Source organism: Rhincodon typus, chromosome 4, assembly GCF_021869965.1.
Source record: "Rhincodon typus isolate 14 chromosome 4, sRhiTyp1.1, whole genome shotgun sequence".
Taxonomy (NCBI): Eukaryota; Metazoa; Chordata; class Chondrichthyes; order Orectolobiformes; family Rhincodontidae; genus Rhincodon; species Rhincodon typus.
The window spans coordinates 66,181,096-66,201,490 of NC_063335.1; the positions used below are offsets into that span (position 1 = coordinate 66,181,096).

The 20,395-nt window shown below is 40.7% G+C and overlaps 1 protein-coding gene across 1 annotated transcript in view; it reads right to left on the reverse strand.

Annotated features, from left to right (window-relative positions):
* The window catches only part of sntg1 (syntrophin, gamma 1), a 175,819-nt gene that overhangs the window by 59,790 nt on the left and 95,634 nt on the right, over nucleotides 1–20,395 (reverse strand). The window contains exons 8-9 of the mRNA XM_048596124.1: nucleotides 13,310–13,412; nucleotides 3,098–3,180 (exon numbers count right to left, since the gene is read on the reverse strand). Coding sequence (XP_048452081.1) covers nucleotides 3,098–3,180; nucleotides 13,310–13,412 — 186 coding nt within the window. The remainder of the gene's footprint in view (nucleotides 1–3,097; nucleotides 3,181–13,309; nucleotides 13,413–20,395) is intronic.

A 20,395-nucleotide genomic window follows, 5' to 3' on the forward strand; every position in this document is an offset into this window, starting at 1 on the left:
AAACAACTGCACCTCCCAGTCGCGAACCATTTCAACTCCCCCTCCCATTCCTCAGACGACATGTCCATCCTGGGCCTCCTGCAGTGCCACAACGATGCCACCCGAAGGTTGCAGGAACAGCAACTCATATTCCGCTTGGGAACCCTGCAGCCCAATGGTATCAATGTGGATTTCACAAGTTTCAAAATCTCCCCTCCCCCTACCGCATCCCAAAACCAGTCCAGCTCGTCCCTGCCTCCCTAACCTGTTCTTCCTCCCACCTATCCCCTCCTCCCACCTCAAGCCGCACCTCCATCTCCTACCGACCCACCTCATCCCGCCCCCTTGACCTGTCCGTCCTCCCTGGACTGACCTATCCCCTTCCTAACTCCCTACCTACACTCACCTTTCCTGGCCCCATCCCCGCCTCTTCGACCTGTTTGTTTCCTCTCCACCTATCCTCTCCTCTATCCCTCTTCTATCCGCCTCCCACTCTCTCCCTATTTATTTCAAAACCCCCTTCCCCTCCCCCTTTTCTGATGAAGGGTCTAGGCCCGAAACGTCAGCCTCTCTGCTCCTATGATGCTGCTTGGCCTGCTGTGTTCATCCAGCCCTGCACCTTGTTGTCTCGGATTCTCCAGCATCTGCAGTTCCTACTATCTCCTCTTCAACCATCACCCTCTGCTTCCTACCATCGAGCCAATTTTTGAATACAATTAACTAGGCCACCTTTGGATCCCATGCAAACTAACCCTTCATGACTAGCCTGCCGTGTGGGACCTTATCAAAGACCTTACTAAAGTCCGTATAGACAACATCCACAGCCCTACCCCCATCTATCCTTTCGTTTACCTCTTTGAAAAACTTAAAAGATTTGTCAGGCATGACTTTCTGCACACAAATCCATGCTGAATATCCCTAATCAGACGTTGACTATCCAAATGTTGGTTGATCCTGTCCCTCAGTATCCTCTCCAAAAACTTGCCTACCACTAATGTAAGGCTCACTGACCTGTATTTCCCTGGCTTGTCTTTGCTACCTTTCTTAAACAATGGAACAACATTAGCAACCTTCCAGTCTTCCGGAACTTCACCTTCAGAGATGAAATTGGAAGGAAAGTATTTTTATACTTTTGACAGAGGCAGGAGAGAGGTGAAGGGAACAGATGGTGTAGAGGCCTGACGTAAAAGCTAAGTAGGTTGTTAATGATGGCTAAAGAGAAAAAGCAAAGTAAAATGGATATAAATTAAGGTGCGAAAGGGAGAGAATTGATCCCCTCTCTTGACTGAAAAGTAAACAGTCACAAATGAGTCATAGCCGTATGGGAGAGGGGTGGAGATGTAAGTAGAATGAAGATCAGACATAATGCAGTCAGGTTCTGAAGTTGTTGCATTCAAAATGGACACCCAGAAGCTGTAAATTGCCTAAATGGATAATGAGGTGTTCTTCCTTACATTGTGCCTCATTGCACATTGCAGTTGGCCAAGACAGAAATATTAGCATCAGAGAAAAATCATTTATTGAAATGGCAATCAATTGTGAGGTCAGCGCCATTCCTACAGAGAAGGGGGAAGTGTTCTGCAAAGCAGTCACCCAATCTGCCTTTGGTCTCGCTAATGTAAAGGAGAATAGCGAATTCAGTCAACTAGATTGAAAGAAGCACAAAGAAAAACACTGCTTCACCTGGAAGGTGTGTTTGGGGCCTTGGACAGTGGGGAGAGTGGAGGTGGATAGGCAAGTGTTACTTCTTCTGCAACTACATGGGAAGGTTCCCTGGAAGAGTGAGGAATTGGTAAGAGTGATGGAGGAATGGACCAAAGTGTCACAGAGTGAGGGTTCTTACAGAATGCTGACAGTGAAGGAGAGGGGAAGATAAGTTTGTTGGTGGCATCCTGCTGAATGTGGCAGAAATAGTAAAGGATGATCCTTTGAATGTGGAGACGAATAGGGTGGAAAGTAAGAGCAAGGTGAACCCTATTGTTGTTCTGGAAAGAAGGATAATGGGTGAGGGCAGAACTATGCGAGATGGGTTGGACACAGCGGAGGGCCCCGTCAACCATGGAGGAAGGAATCCTTGTTTGAGGAAAAAAGAGATTATGTCAGAGGCAGCTAGGCGAAAGGCAACATCATCGGATTGTAATAAACATATTGTCACTTCTTGCAAGACATTTTTATATATGTATGCAATTTTCCATTTGTAGCACTTTTCTGCATTTTGCAAGAGTTTTTGCTGTTCTTCAAACAAGAGTCTTAGACCATAAGACACAGGAGCAGAAATTAGGCCATTCGGCCTGTCGAGTCTGCTCTGCCATTCAATCACGGCTGATAAGTTTCTCAAACCCATTCTCCCGCTTTCTCCCCGCAACCTTTGATCCCCTTGACAATCAAGAATCTATCTATCTCTGTTGTAAACATATTCAATGACCTGTAGTCCCCAGCCTTCTGTGGCAATGAATTCCACAGATTCACCACTCGTGGACAAATACTGTAAAAATTCAGGATGAGTTTCATTTTTGAGTAAAATAACAAAAAAGACCCCAACTTTCATGAGGTCCCCTGACCTATTTGGTAGTTAATTGACAGTTTCTCAGCACAAATTGCATATGATTATTTTACACATTTATATAACTTCTTATAAAGTTCTATTGATTCACAATCAAGAAATTCTGTAGAAATTCCAAGTGCTGCTTTTAGCTGTCTGTTGTGTTGTTGAAATTATGACGTGGAAATGCCGGAATTGGACTAGGATAGACAAGGTCAAAAATTAAGCAACACCAGGTTATAGTCCAAAAGGTTTATTTGAAAATACAAGCTTTCAAAGCTCAGCTCCTATTCACTTCAAAAGCTTGCATTTTCAAATGAACCTGATGGACTATAACCTGGTGTCGCGTGATTTTTGACCCTGTTGAAAATATTAGAAGGAAGTTTACAACTGAGCTATTGCGGCTGGTTTTTCCTTATTTGCTGCTTCTGTGAAAGAATATACACGGTGCATACTTTGTCCTTACAAAACACTATCTTCACTAAAAATAGCAGAGAAGAAGAATGTTCTTGAGTATTGAAGCTGGCACGTGAGCCAGTTTGGCACATGAAGTTTAAAGATAGAAATGTATCTTACTGTGTTGTTGGGATGGTAGTTAAGATGTAATCCACTGTCACAAAGTGGGGAAGATGTACCACTGCTTTGGTCACTGGGAACACCTGTAAAATAGATTGGTTAAACTCAGAATGTTTACATGTAGTTTGCCAATAATATTTTAGAAGGATCCAAAACTGCAGAATTCCCCCATAAAACACAACAGAAAAGCAAAGGATAAGAAAAGGTAATTTCGTACATCCATCCAATAGCTCCTGTGGATCATATGAATACTCTTATCATGACATCTGTGTCATTTATTTAAACTCTTGATTAAGTAAAGTTTATATGTATGCTCGCTGACATACTCAGCCAAATAAGCAAAGTATCTGGTTGATTCTTGGGATTACATTTCTGTGGCACAATTTTCAAGGATTATTTGACTATCTTTACTGGCATATCAAAATATACTTACATAAAATAATCCTCCACAAATTAAATCTAAATTTCTAGTTTATGCCAATTTTTATCCTTTTTTTGTTGAACAGAGGAAAACAGAGTCAAACCCTAAGTCAAACATTTATAAAGAAATGAGGAACATTACCCTTCATTTATCAAGCATAATTTCATCTACTCACTATTTTGTTGGAAAGGTAGATAGTTGTATAACATATTCCTGAGATAATTGTGGATCATTGTGAATATCTATGCTTCTTTTTATAATAATAGTCAAGTAGCCATCTTTAAATGGTATGCGTTGATGAAATGCAGGTTATCAAAAAAAAAAATTGTGAAGTAGTTCCAAGTAGGGAAGCTCAGCGAGTAATTAATTGCAGGGCCAAACAGCTTTTTAGAGCATAACCCCCATGTATCAGTTGGTAGCATTCTTGTTTCGGAGTCAGATGATCTGGCACAAGGCTCTTATGGAGAATCCAGACTGCAAATTGCTTAGGCTATGAAATATTTGACTCCAGTGTCTACCTGCACCAGAAAAATCAGGTGCAGAACATTTTGGGTGGAGTGAAAACTGGGCTAATCGCAATTGAAGGAGCCCAAAGTAAAAGTTTCCTCATGATTTCTAAAGGAGCATTCCTGTTTCTCTTGGTCCACAAGGAAGCCTTTTCTTGTCCATGACTTTTGACTCAAAGATGAAGGGGGGATTAAGTGGTAGTGAGTATTGGGGGAGTAGCGTTAAAATTTGTATCTGCGTGATTCCATTGGTTTTTAGGTTATGTCACAATATTGCAGTGCTACTCCAGGTCTTAAAAAATACTAAATCGAGGCTGACAGTCAAGTAAAGCTCTGAGGAAGTGCTGTATTGTCCAAGGTGACACTCTGAGCCCATTTGCTTGTTTGGGTGGATGTAAAGGATCCCATGGCACAATTTTGAAGAGCACAGGAATTATCTGTGGCCAATATTTATCCCTCAATCAACTCACAAAAGGCACATATTTTCTGCTTGTTATCACATTAGTGTCTGGAGGTGTTTGTGGGCTGCAGTGGTCAGCATGCGTTTTTCACCACAATAGTGTCAGCATATCAAAAGATTCTATGAGACATCCAGTGGTCATGAAAAATGTTAGAAATTCTTTGTTTATTTCTTCTGAGGAGTCAGTAGCTATCAGCATACTGATGTTTTTCTGGGAATACGTTGAAAACGAGGGAAAGAGTAGGGTCCATTAGGAATCAAAGTGAAAATGTACATGAGGAGCTGGAAGACATGGCTCAAGTTTCAAATGATTATGAAATACCTGTATTCGTATTGAGAAAAGTGATGTAGATATTAAAATCAGGGAAAATAACTGTGATAAATATGAACAAATTACAATTGAGGGGGAGCAGATATTTACAGTTTTAGCAAGTTTACAATCAGATAAAACCTCAGGCCCAGATGACACGTATCCTAGGCTGCAATGACATTAATTTTCAAATCCTCTCTGGACACATGGAGAGGTGCCAGAAGACTGTAGCATAGCTCGTATGCTGCCATCACTCAAGAATAGTGATAGAAAAAGATAGGGAACTATCGGCCAGTGAGTATCATCAGTGGTAGAGAAACGTCTGGATAAAAATTCTGAGGGACAGAATTTGTCTCCACTTTGTGAGGCTCAATCAAAATTAAGAATGGCTTTGTTGTATATTGGTATGTGGTATGTCCCTCCAGGGGAGGAGCACTTTTAACAAATTTGATTGAACTTTTTTCAAGAGGTGACTAGGTGCAGAGATGAGGATGGTGCTGTTTATAGAAACATAGAAACATTTAAAACAGGTGCAGGAGTAGGCCATTTGGCCTTTCAAGCTTGCTCCACAATTTGATATGATCGCAGCTGCCCATTCAACACAATACCTGTTCTCCCCATCCCCTTTGATCCCTTTAGCCCTAGGAACTATATCTAACTCCTTCTTGAAAACAAATGGTTTCAACCACTTTCTACGGCATAGAATTTCACAGTGTCATTACTGTCTGGGTGAAGAAATTTCTCTTTGTCTCGGTCCTAAATGGCCCACCCTCTATTACTAGACCATGACCCCATGAACATCACGAACATCCTTCCTGAACTTACCTTGTCTAGTACTGTTATAATTTTATAGGTTTCTACAAGATACCTCCTTATTCTTCTAAATTCCAGTGAATATAACCCTCATCAATCCAGTCTTTCTTCATATGCCATCCCAGCAATCAGTCTGGTAAACCCTTGTTGCACCCCCTCCTTAGCCAGGACATCTTTCCTCAGATAAGGAGACCAAAACTGCACATAATACTCCAGGTAAGGTCTCACGAAGGCCCTTTAGAACTGCAGCAAGATATTTCTGTCCCTATACCTGAATCCTTCTGCTAAATAGCCAACATACCATTTGTTCTCTTCACCGCCCGCTGCACCTAGAATCATAGAATCCCTACAGTGTGGAAACAGGCCATTTGGCCCAACAGTCCACACCACCCTTCCAAAGAGCATCTCACCCTGACTCATCCCCCACCCCTGCATTTCCCCATCTCTAACCCACCTAACCTAAATATCCCTGGACACTACGGGCAATTTAGCATAGCCAATCCACCTAGCCTGCACATCTTTGGACCGTGGGAGGAAACCCAAGCAGACACGGGGAAAACGTGCAAACTCCACACAGACAGTCACCTGAGGGTGGAATTGAACCCGGGTCCCTGGCGCTGTGAGACAGCAGTGCTAACCACTGAGCCACCGTACCGCCCCAAACGCTTACAGCCTCCCCAGCGGGGAATTGAACCTCAGTCTCCAGCGTGACAGGTGGGGATAATAACCACTATACTACTGAGGGCACCTGTGCATTTACTTTCAGGATCTGGTATACAAGGACACCAAAGGTCTTGTTCCTCCTGTCTTTCCCAATCTATCACCATTGAGATAATAATCTGCCCTCCCTTCAATAAGGATGTGGTGTGCTGGAGAGGGTGTAAAGGATATTCACCAGGTTGTTGCCCAGGCTGGGGCATTTCAGCTATGGAGAGAGACACAATAGGCTGGGTTATTTTTCTTGGAGAGCAGAGAAAGCTAAGTCGGGGGTGGTGGGATGGTTGGGTGCTGTGGGACTCCTGATGGAGGTCTATAAAATTATAAGGGTATAGATAGGGTCAATAGGAATAGACCTTTCACTTAAGTAGAGGGGTCAATTGAAAGTGGGCTGAGGTTTAAGGTGGGCAACAGAAGGTTTAGAGGGGATTTAAGGAGAATTTCTTTCACTCAGACAGCGGTAGGTATCAGGAATACACAGGCTGTAAGGGTGGCTGAAGACTGGCACCTGTGATGATGAGGACGTCTGGAGGAGGCTAAGATCATGTGTTAGGCACTTCCGGCTGAAAAACATGGTTTCAAATGCTTCATCATTATCCTTTGCACTGATGTGCTAGGCTCTCCCATTCTTGAGAATGAAGACTTTTGTTGAGTGTAATTAGTAATATGTTATTTTAAATAAACAGAGACCATCAAATGGAGAAAACAGCCAGTGAACAAGTTACAAACACTGCCCATCAGAGAAGTGTAGCAATAACAAAAATGAAAACGAGGAGGAAACAAGGGAAGGACTGAATAAAAACGTAACTGGTGGGGGACAGAATGCACTCCAGCCCCTATAATGCCCAATGTTTTCTAAAAGCTCTGAAATTGCTGATGGACACTGCATGCTCCCTCTCCCAGAACAGATGGGCATGGATGTAGCCACAGAAGAGTCCCAAGCACTCAGGAATTATAACACTTAAAAAAAAACTTTTTTTTCTCATTTAAAGGACCGAACAGCAAATAAACAACAAAACCAAATTCATAGGTTACAATCACTAACCACCAAGGGCAGTGTGACATTGACAAAAATCAAAAACAGGAGGAAACAAAGGAGGGGACTAAACCAAAATGAAGTTTGTAGAGGAAATGATGCATCCCAGCTTGGTTGATGGAGTTCATTTGGGTAAATAACAGCAAGGGAAAGAAGACACTGGTGGAAGTATAGACCTCCAAAGAGTAGCCATTCTGTAAGAAAGGGTATATATCAACAAATAGCAGGAGCAGGTAAAAAGAATAGAGCAAGAGTTATGGGTGACTTTAATCTTCTTGTTTTTAGATTCAATCAAGTTAGAAAGGGTAGCTGTGACAGTAAGTTTATATAGTCCATTAGGGATAGTTTCCAAAAGCAATATGTCATGATGCCAACTAGAGAAGAGGCTATCTTGGATCTGGCAACGGGTGATGAGGGAGGTTTAAATATCCCTTAAGTAGCAGTGATCGTAACACAATAGAATTTACTATTCAGTTTTAGTGTGAGAAACTTGGGTTGAAAACTTGTGTTTAACTTAAATAAAGGGAATTACAAAGAAATGAGGATAGACTTAGCTAAAGTGAACTTGTCAGATAGATTAGCAGGAATGACAGTAAGCAAGCCGTGACAGATATTTAAGGAAGTAATTCATGACTTGCAACAATAATACATCCTAGTAAGGAGGAAAGATTGTAAGAGAGGGATAAACCCACCATGGCTAACCAAGGAAGTTAAGGAGAGTATAACACTGAAAAAGCCCCAAAGACTGGGATAAATTCAGAATCCAGCAAAGGAGTACTGAAAAGATAATAAACAGAGAAAATAAACTATGAGGGTAAACTAGCAGGTAAAGTAAAAACTGACAATAAGAACATTTTTAAATATAGAAAAAAGGAAGAGAGAGGTCAAAGTGAACACGGGCCCCTTAGAAAATAGATCTTTAGAGGTAGTAATGAAGAACAAGGGAATGGCATAAGAGCTAAACGGATATTTTGCATCGGTCTTCACAGAGAAAGATACTTTGAACATCCCATTCATAACAAAGAATACAGGGGAGGAATTAAGTAATATCACCATCAGTAAAGATGTACATGACAAACTAATGGCACTAAATGGCAGATAAATGCCCTGGCCCCGAGTGCTTGCATCCTAGGATCCTAAAAGAAGCAGTTACAGAGATTGTAGGTGTATTGGTTGTAATATTTGAAAAAAATCCAAGGATTCTGGAGAAATTCTGGAGGATTGGAAAACTGCTAATGTGACACACCTATTCAAAAAGAAAGGGAGGCTGATTAGCCTAACACCTATTGTTGGAAAAATATTGGAATCAATTACTAAGGAAGTAATAGCAGAACATTTGAAAAATCATAATTTAATTAAGCAGTGTCAGCACGGCTTCATAAAAGGGAAATCGTATCTGATTAATTTATTAGAATTTTTGAGGGAGTCTCAATCAGAGTTGATCGAGGGAACCAGTAGATGCTTTGTATTTGGACTTCCAGAAGGCGTTTGACAAGGTGCCTCACAAAAAGTTAAGTCATAAGTTAACAGCCCACGGTATTGGAGGTACTATATTGGCATGGATAGAGCATTGGCTGATGGGCAGGGAACCCCAAGTGGGGATTAGAGGCTGTTTTTCAGGTTGGCAACTTGTAACCAGTGGGGTTTCACAGGGATCAATGCTAGGACCACAAAAATACATTTACAATATATATGAATAACTTGGATTAAAGAAGCAAATACACTGTATCAAGATTTGCAGACAACATAAAAATAGGTGAAAGACAAATTACGAGACGGTTACAAACAGTTTATTGGGAGATATTGATAGGTTAAGTAAGTGGGCAAGAAGTTGGCAAAATGGAGTATAATGTGGGAACATGTGAAGTTGTTTGTTTTAGAAGGGAGAACAAAAGAAGAAAGTATTATTTAAATAGAGAAAAACTGCAGAAAGGGGATACTTGTGCATAAATCACGGAAAGCTAGCACACAAGTGCAGCAAGCAATTGGGAAAGTGAATGATAACTTGGCCTAAGTCTTACTGTAACTGTACAAGGTGCTGATAGACCCACATCTGGAGTACTGTCAGCAGTTTTGGCCCCTTTATTTAAGATATTATTTCATTAAAAGCAGTTCAAAGAAGGTTCACTAGAATGATCTTCAGTATGGAGGGAATATGAGCAAAGGCTAATCTGGTTAGGGCTCTACTTGCTGGAGTTTAGAAGAATTAGAGGTGAGCCCACTGAAACATACAGAGTTCTTAATGGACTTGACAGGGTAAATGCTGAGAGAATGTTTCCCCTCATGGGAGAGCCTAGGACCAGAGGGCATTGTTTCAAAATAAAGAGGGGGCCAATTTAAGACTGAGATGAGTAGGAATTTTTTCTCTCAGAAGGTTGAGAATCTTTGGAACTCCTTGCCACAGCTAGTTGTGGGGCACTATTTTTGTGTATATTTAACACTGAGATAAATTCGTGATCAGTCAGGAAACCGAGGAAACAGAGAAATTGCAGGCAAGAAGACATAAGGAACACTGGATCAGCCATGATCCTATTTAACGTAGCTGAAGGGCCTACTCTTGTTCTTATTTCTTATGATCGTATAGACTTATCCCAGAACTTGTAGTAAGAATATGCACATCAATTTGACTATCTCAACAACTAATAAATTTCAAGTGCTGCCACCAGAAGCAGTGTAACAATATTATAAAATGAAGGGAAAGGAAACAAGGGAGGGAACTGAATGAGCTGTCAGAGGAAGTGGTGGAGGCTGGTACAATTATAACATTTAAAAGGCATCTGGAGGGTTTATGAATAGGAAGGGTTCAGAGGGATATTACTCAAATGTTGACAAATGGGACAAGATTAATTTTGGATATCTGGTCGGCATGGATGAGTTAGACCGAAGAGTCTGGTTCCATGCTGGCCACCTCTCTCTATCTAAAGCGAAATGGGATTGGTCTGGGTGTAATGACTGTAACAAGATCAGCCAGGTAGACCTCATAGAATATGAGTTCCCTGATTGGGACTGTTAATCTGGTCCAATCAGGGAGCCCTGGTTGACATATTAGAACAGGAGTGTCAGACATTCTCTTTACTCTGAGAGCTGGCTCTGAGGGAACTGGATCAGTGTCAAGGTGTCTCCACATGTAAATAAAGAGTGAGTAGATGACGGGATACTGGTCTCACTGGAGTTATTTCAGTGGGAAATCTAGATCTACCTTAAAAGAAGGTGAGACTAAATCAAAATGGAGTTGGAATGGGAGATAATGCACTCCAGCTCCTGCAGTGAAAAAAATCCAGCCGTTGATAGTTTCTAATCAAACTATTCAGAAATAGTTGAAGCACATCTGGAAAAGGTGGGACATGAACCCAGATCCCTTGGCACAGAATTAGGGACACTAAAACTGCACCAGGCCACTTTCAAAATTGAATAAGCATTACTTATTTTTAATCAACTCTGGATCTGCAGTGTTAACACTGAAACTACAGCTTCGACCATCATCAGTTATTATATAAATCATGTTCCTTTCACCATAAGGCAAAAATTTAGGATTGCAGATGACTGTATAATGTTTAATGCCGCTTCCAGCTCCTCAAATCCTGAAGTAATCTGTGTCTATATTAAGCAAGATCTGGATGACATGCAAGTTTGAGATAAGGAGCATTTACACCACAGAAGTGTCAAGGAATGACCATCAACAAACTCAGTGTTTGTTCTTCATTTTAATGGGATTACTGTTACTGAATTCTCCATGCATCATCATCCAGGATGGTGCCATTGACCAAGTACTTAATTGGCCTGACCATATGAAACTGCGTTGCAAAAGCAGGCAATTCTGTTGTAGAGAGATAGTAGGAACTGCCGATGCTGGAGAATCTGAGATAACAATTCTGTTGTAACTTATGTCCTGACTCCCAAAAACCTGATCCATATCAAAAAGACAGAAATTAAGAGTGTGATGAAATACTTTCCACTTGCCTGGATCAGTGCAGAACAAACAGTACTCAGGCAGTTCAACATATTTCAGCTTGCTTGATCAGCACTGCATCCACCACCTAATGTTCACTTTCTCCACCATTGTATAACATGTAATAAATGCAGTGCTGCAACACACCAGAGGTATCTTCCAAACCCACGACCTCTACCACCTAGGACGACAAATACGGTAGACACATAGGAACATTACCATCTACAAATTCCCCTCCAAGCCATATAACACTCCTGTGTTGGAAATATATTGCTGTTCCTTCACTGTCACTTTGTCAAAACTTTTGAATTCCTTCCTAAACAGCACTGTTGATGTACCTGCACAATCTAGAATGTAGCAGTTTAAGAAGATAGTTCATGACCAGCTGCTGAAGAGCAATTAGGGGTAAACTAGAAATTTTGGATTTGCCAATGATGTTTCTATGCCATGAAATGATAAAGGACACATATGTGCCTCATGTGCTCAGAATTGAGCATGAAGCTTGAAGTTAATATGTCTAACGCTCTCAGTTTACCTTAATATTCAATGAGCACAAGGTGGGCTGACAGTGAATGGACAAGTTAATTCTATTTTATCCCATTCTTCATCTGGAGCACTGAAGCATCTTTCACCTTTTATCCATTATTGGCTTCTCAGATCTGCACTTCAGAGCAGATATCCCCAGTCTTCCTGTGGTCCCTTATCCTTGAATCATAGTAATGCACCCGCTACCCCACAGTATTCAAAGCCCTTGTTCACACAAGGAAGGTGATCAGCACACAATAGACCCTGATATATTATGACTTATTGTTCCCAATTTATGGCAGGACATGTGAGTCAATTTCTCTGCAGCCATATCACCCATACAAGAATTATTTACTTGCTTAGTAATTCTATTATTCTATTTACTAAAGCACTAAATTAAAGCCAGTACTCATGAGAGTAATTTTGGGTCAGGTGGGAATAAGAAAGTAAAATATTTAAAATACACTCAGAACCTACATATTTCAGGATTTTGCTTGTTGCAAAACACAGGATGACAGGATGGTTAGTTATCACTAAGCAGATGAGCTGTTGAAGCTTTTGAAGGAAGCATATGGATCTCTTCTATCTTAGTACTCATTGTGGACAAGCAGTGACAGGAGTCTAACAAGCAAACCCAATAAGCACATCCCCTCAAACCTCACCACATAAACTTACCTCAAGCCAATTTTGATTTTTCTTCTTATAGGTCATCCTCTCCCATCACAACTGCTCATAGCCCAACCTAGCTCTGTCCATTCCTTGTGACTCCTCACTTGCACAACTACTAAACCCATCTGCTCCTAGGCTGAAGTATTCTTCCACATCCTTCTGTATCTGAACAGTAAGCAAGTCTATCAATTATGCTGACTGTTGGCTGGGAAACAGGGAAATGCTCTGCACAGGGCTGGCATTCAGAGAAAGATGCATTTCAGGCTTTCCAATGCCTCCAAATCACCTTCCCCACCTCAATTCTGAAACTAAACCCAAATCCATATCAGGGCCCATATCTCCGACTAAGAAGGATGGAGAGCTATCTGGTTTGAAGTAGCAGCAAATACTATCACTTCTTAATTTTCTCTTGCCAGACTGTTGTTGAATTTATCTGACACGCATCAGAACAAGCTCAACTGATTTAAAATCTAATCTGTACATTTTTAATTTGTAGAAATCAGTTAAATTGAATTCTGGATTCATTCACCTCAAATATAGAAGATTTTACATTGCCTCAATAGACCATTATTCAATCAGGTAAATTTTGACCCAAACCGAGCATTGAAGCAAAAGACTGGCATAAACTTTTATAAATCACATACTGATTAACTCAAGCTGACCCTCTGCACAATCTAAACAGTTTAGAAGATGTTTGAAGTAAAATGACACACAAACAATATGTGAGCTATAACTGTAGTACTTATCCAGCAATGATAGTAGTGTTTATGCAGTATAATTCTTAGTCAAATAGATTTTATGCTTACATGTGCAGTCTTCATACAAAGGGAGTTTCAAGAAGGCAGGTGCTCTCTTTAAAAATGAAACTGTGAGAGTTACTTCTTCCCCAGCATTACGCAGAACTTGAACCTGTCATTCATTACAAAGCATAGGTAAAGGCAAAACAATTTATTTAGTTAACCAGTAGCCAAAACTGACTGGTTTTATTTAAAGAAGTTGTAATATTATCAATGTAAACATTCAAAACTAAGATGCTCTGAGTGAAAACAATCAAAAATCAGAAGTATAAAAATATATTTGTCAAGCACTTTATTTTTCCCTAGCAGAAAGTGTGAATGAGCACATCTTAATGATTCTATTGTCTGTAAAGAAGGGAGACAGATGGAGCAAATATGATTGGTTGCAAAATACTATTATGTGTAGAACTGTTGACAACGGGTTAGTACTAAGAGCAACATTTTTGATCATCAAATGTGATACACACTAAAATACATATTTATAAAGACCTGTAATCATTAGAAAAATGACAAACATTAGAAACTAATGTCAAACTAAAATGAATAATTGCTGCTTCTCTTGAGTTGCATTTGCAAGTCCCTTTTGGTGGAGATAGAGGGCAAGATCACTCAAAATGCTAAATAGAAATGGAGAAAGGTCAAAGACCAAAACTGAAGTAAGCACTGAAAAGAAGCATTGGTATCACAATGCATGATTGACCAATTCAAAGCAATGCTGGCATACTTCACACTGCTTGCTCTGTTGAGGGGTTACATGACTGATCTGCAGGCCTAATTTTGTACCAAACTAGTATAACTTAAAGCTTGTGGCATTACTTAACGGAAGCCTGCACCTCTTATAAACTGGTGAATTCTGGCTGTAATACCTACTGGAAGTTAATGTAGAAGAGAGTCTGGTCTATAGAAAAAGGAAGTTAGTAGAGTATGGCTGGCAGCAAACTCCCAAATTTTCTGATTATATCATACGATCATAAGAACAAGAGTAGGCCATTCAGCCCCTCAAGCCTGCTCTGCCATTCAATAGGATCATGGCTGATTTTATATTCCTTACATCCACTTTCCTGTCCTTTCCCCATAACCTTTGAATTCCTTACTTAGCAATAATCTATCTGTCTCAGCCTTAAGCATGCACAAGAAATCTGTCCCCACAGCTTTTTATGGCAAGGAGCTCCAAAGACTCACAACCCTCCGAGAGAAGAAATTCCTATTCATCTTAGTCTTAAATGTGCCCCCTTTATTTTGACACTATTCCATCTGGTTTTAGACTCTCCCATAAGGGGAAAATCCTCTTGGCATTTACTCTGTCAAGTCCTTCGAGAATCCTATATGGTTTCAATCTCTCCTAACACTAGTGAGTGGAGTCCCAATCTGTCCAACTTTTGCTTATAAGACAATTCTTCCATACCAGGGATCATTCTAGTAGACCTTATCTGAACTGCTTCCAATGAAACAATATCTTCCCTTAAATAAGGGGACTTGCTCACAGTGCTCCAACTGTGATCTTATTAGCACCTTGTACAGTTGCAGTAAGACTTCACTACTCTTAATCTGCAACCCCTTGAATTAGAGCCAAATTTCCATAAATCTTATTTATCAAACATTCCTTCCACTTCATGTGCACTGTTTAACCTTACCCTGACACAGTTAACATCACTGCCAGCTGCACACCTATATCTCTTGAATGCACAGTTAACTCCTTAAAAAAAGTCACATCACCCATGTTCTCTGCACCATTCTTCAATCTTTTCCAGGACAAGATTGGACAAGTGCAATTGACGGCAGCAGCAGCTAACCAATGGAAAATGGAACTTCTAAAATCTCATGGAGGAGGTGATGCTCGTCATAATACGAACAGTTACTGCTGAGGTCATTGCCAGCACTTAGCTGAGACGAGAGAATATGGTTTGAGGTGAGAGGGAGAAAGTTTAAAGGAGATGTGCAAGAAAAATTTTTTACAGAAAGGGTGCCTGGATGCACTTCTGGGTAGGTGGTCGAACCAGATACAATATGATTTATATTCTATAAGGATATAGGAAGTAGGAGCAGCACTTAGATCTGCTCCATCATTTAATAATTTCATGGCTGCTCTGATTGTGACCTCAAATGCACTTTCCTGCCTGGCCCTTCCCACAAAGGGAAGCATCTTCTCGGCATCTAATCAAATGCCTCAATCTTGTACATTTTAATAAGATCACCATTCTTTATTATAAATTTCAGTGAGTTTGAACCGAATTTGCTTATTGTTTCTTCACAAGACACTTTATCCCAAGATCCAAATTAGTGAGCTTCTCTGAACTGTCTGAAATGTGAGAATATCATTCCTTAAATAGTGGTTAAGCAGTATTCCAGGTGCAGTCTCAACAAAGTACTGTACAGATGTAGCAACATTTCTACACTTCTATACTCAATCCCCTGAACTTAAGGACAATGTTTTATTTGCTCTCCAAATGACTTTGTTGTACTTGCATGCCAACATTTTGTGCTTCTTGTGCAGGACATGCAGCTCCTGCTTTATTGCATTCTCTTCCCCATTTAAAACAAAATCTGCTTTTCTAATCTTTCTCCAAAAGGAGACAATCTCATACTTTCCCACATTCCTGCCATCTGACAAATTTTTGCTCACTTACATAGTCTATCTACATCCCTTTGCATAGGACACAGTTCTGAAATCAGAATGGTTGGGGAGGTAATGGTCTAGTGGTATTATTGCTGGACTATTAATCCAGAGACCCAGATGACATGCTAGGGACCAGGGTTCAAATCCCACCACAGCAAATGGTAGAATCTGAATTCAATAAAATATATGGAACTAAGAATCTAATGATGACTGTGAATCCATTGCCAATTGCCAGGAAAAACGCACCTGATTCACTAATAAGAAATAACACAGCATGGAGCTGGAGGAACACAGGAAGCCAAGCAGCATCAGAGGAGTAGGAAACCTGACATTTTGGGTCCGGACCTTTCTTTAGAAATGGGCTTTTGGAGGATCTGAATGTTCTGTATGTTGCGGTCAGGCCAAATTGGGAAGGCCTGAATGTAGATTGCAGTCCATTTGGGATGATCCGGTTCCGTTGGCAGGTACTGAGAAAGGCAATGTGGCTGTAGAACCTGGTTTGCTTCAGTATGTGGTCGAGCAGTTTCAGGACCGAAGCGATTACTAGAGGGTTGCAGTGGGAGAGAGATCCACTGAGGTCTTTCCAGAGGGAGGAGGATAACTTCTTCAGGGTAGGCATCGCTGGAAGAGGCTTTGAAGTGGGGTTATAACCTGTCCTTCAGGGAAGGAGACTGCCATCCTTACCTGGTCTGGCCTACATGTGACTCCAGACCCACAGCAATGTGGTTGACTCTGAACTACCCTCTGGGCAATTAGGGATGGATTGTAAATGCTGCCTAGCCAGTGACATCCTCATCCCATTAATGAATAAAGAAAAAGTTGACTATTACATTGAACAATATTCTGAGATACTTCACTAAGAATATTACAACTTTTCAAAACTGAACAAATCAGAACTCATGAACTCTTAAGCCATAAGACCGTGAGACATAAAAGCAGAAGTAGGCCTTTCAGCCCATTGAATATGGCCCACCATTCAATGAGATGCTGGCTGATATGATAATCCTCAACTTCACTTTCCTGCCTTGTCTCCATAACCCTTGATTTCCTCATTGATTAAATGTCTGTCAACCTTGAATATGTCAGGCAAAGCAGCCTTGACAACTCATTGCAATAAACAACGATAGAGGTTAAATGCACTCAGAGATAAAATGCTTCTCATCATCTCTGTCTTAAATTGGTGACTTCATACTCTAAGATCATGCCTTCAGGTCCTAGACTTACAAAAGGGGAAATAGCCTCCCAGTCTCTACCCTGTCAAGTCGCAGAGAATACTAAATGTTTCCATAAGGTCTCTTCCCATTTTTCTAAACTCCAGTGAGTACAAGCCCAAACTACCCAAGCCATTTTCACTAGAAAATCCCTCCAAATTTGAAATCAATGTAGTGATCCTTCTCCGGAGTACCTCAAATGCCAGTATATCTTTCCTTAGATAAGGAGCCCAGAACTGTTCACAGTATTCCAGGTTCTGGTTTGACTAATACTTTGAATAGTTTTAGCAAGACCTCCCTATTTTAACACTTTATTGCCAGTGAAATAAAATCCACTTGCCTTTCCAATTATGGGCCAAACTTGGATACTTGCTTTTTGTGATTCACAGATGAGGACCCCAAATTCCATCAGTGCTGCAACCTTCTGCAATTTTTCACCATTTAACTAATATTCAACTATTTATTCTTCCTGCCAAAGGTCAGAAATCACATTACAGGTTTATTCAAAAACAGAGAGACGACGAAAGCTTGTGATTTCACATAAACCTGTTGAGACTATAACCTGGTGTCATGTGATTTCTGACCTTGTCCACCCCAATCCAACACTGGCATCTCCACATCATTCCTGCCAAAGGGCAAACCCTCACATTTTCCCACATTATATTTCATCTGTCAAGTTTTTGCCCACTTGCTTAACTTGTCTATATCATTCTGCAGACTCTTTGAGTCATCATCATCTTCCCACATATTTTTGTATCGTCCACAAACCTAGCCAGCCGCCAAATCATCGATGTGAATAAGTTTGGCCCCAGCATGAACCATGTTCTGAGCTGTTTTAAATGATCAGTGTAAATAAAATAGTCTGCTGCATTAACATAAGAATATGAAATCTTTTGAATGGCATGACATCTGATGTCGTTTAGGAAACAACATAACCACCATTTTTTCCATTCACAATAGGCTCCATTTTCTAAAGTAGTAATCATTTGCTATGGTAGCTGAGCTTCAGAAGGTATTGGAGTACATAACTCAGCAGGTATCAATGTACACAGTTTGACTGACACTTTTAAAAGGTTATTAAAGAATTATCTGTCTTTGATGTAATTGCTGAATAGATGTATATTTTTAAAGTGCAATTACCTTTTGAGGAGGTTAACATTTTTGAATAGGCATGTAGTTTCTTTTCTGTGCAGTATGAATGGTGGTGCATTGACGTGGAAGCTCTGTTAGATTGTTAGACGTTTACTTTCTCATATTCATTTCAAAGACTTCACATTGTTATTACATGGCACCTGAGATCAGTTTATAGGGAATACTGGGTGAATGGATATGGAGGCTGCATGGGCCATAAGAGATGTCATGGAGATGACATGGCCAAATGAAAGGGAAAGATGATATGTGGAGTTATGGAGGAGGAATAGAGGATTTTGAGATGGTGTCAGAGGTGGGTGAAGATGAGAGATTGTAGGTGAAGCAATGATGTGAGGGAATACAAGCTTGATGGGTCAAGAACTGACGCAGTCCTTCGAACAAGCACATCACAATATCTGCACTCCTCTAACATTATCTAAAGTAGATTTGTCACTCGGGTTGTGGATGCTGTGGTTGGTTCGCTCACCAAGCTGGTTCATTAGTTTGTAGATGTTTCATTACCGTTCTGGGTAACATCATCAGCCTCTGATGAAGCGTTGTTGTATTCTCCTGCTTGCTATTTAAATTCTGGGGTCCATTGGAGTTGATTACCTCATTTCCGGTTTTTCTTTGCAGTGGTGTGTATGTAGGGTCCAATTCTATGTGTTTATTGACGGCCTTCTTGGTCGAGAACCGGACCTCTAGGAATTCCCCTGCTTCTCTCTGTTTGGCTTGTCCTAGGATCCTGACATTGTCCCAACTGAACTGGTGGTCCTCCTTGTCTGTATGTATGGAATTGAGTGGGTATTGGTCGTGTCTTTTTGTTGTTAGTTTTTGTTCATGTATTCTCGTAGCAGTTTTCTTCCTGTCTGTCCAATGTAATGTTTGTCACAGTCCTTGGATGGAATCTTGTATATCATGTTGGTTCTGTCCATAGTGGGTAAGGGGTCTTTGGTTCTTGTTAGCAGTTGGTGTAGAGTTGATATAGGTATGTATGCCACTCTAATGCCAGTGGCCACAGGAGTCTTGTGGTCAGTTCAGATACATTCTTGATGTATGGTAATATGACAAGTATGTTGGGTGTACTGTACCTTCCTGTTGTTGTTTGTGTGACAGGCATTGTCAGACCCAGCTGTTCAGGTATCCGTTATCTCTAAATACTTGGTGGAGGTATGCTTTTTCATTTTGATGTAGTTTTGGGTTGCTGCAGTGTGTTGTGGTTTATTTGAATAGTGTTTTCACGCAACTCTGCTTGTGGGTGGTGGGATGGTTACTGTTGAAATTTAGGACGTAATCTATGTGTGTGGCCTTTCTGTATACTTTGGTCAGAAATTCCCCATTGTCCCTGTGTTCTACCATCATGTCCAGGAATGGGAGCTGTTTGTTCTTTTCTTCTTCTCTGATGAAATTGGTGCCAGTGAAGGTGTTGTTTATAAGTTGGTGTGTTTCTTCTAGTTTAGTTCGTTTGATGATGACCTGTTGCTATTGAACATTTGTGATGGAAGGAAAGAATGTTTGAGGATGTGGTGCCAGTCAAGCAGACTGCTTTGTCCTGCATGGTGTCAAGCTTCTTGAGTGTTGTTAGATGTACTCATCCAGGCAATTAGGAAATATTGCATCACATTCTTGACCTGTGCCTTGTAGATGCTAGTGGAGTGGGGAAATGATTTACTTGCTGCAGGATTCCAAGCCTCTGACCTGCGCTTGTAATCACAGCACTTGTGTGACTAGTCTAGTTCAGTTTCTAGATAATGGTAACCTCAGGATGTTGATAGTGGGGGCCTGAGTGATGGTAATACCATTGTATATCAGTAGGCAATATTCAAATTCTCTCTTGTTGCAGACGGTCATTGCCTGACACTTGTGTGCTGTGGCTATTACTTGCCACTTGTCAGATTAAACTTGGGTATTGCAGCATTTGGACATGGACTGCTTCATTGTCTAAGGACTTTCAAATTCTGCTGGATTTTGTGCAATCATCAGCAAACATCCATACTTCTGACTTTATGAAGTAAGGCCATTGATGTTGGACTGTGGACACTAACCTCAGGAACTCATGCAGAGATGTTCATGAGCTGTCATCATTCAAATTTCACCATCTGCAATGGTGAGTCCCCAGACATTAGCTGAGTTACT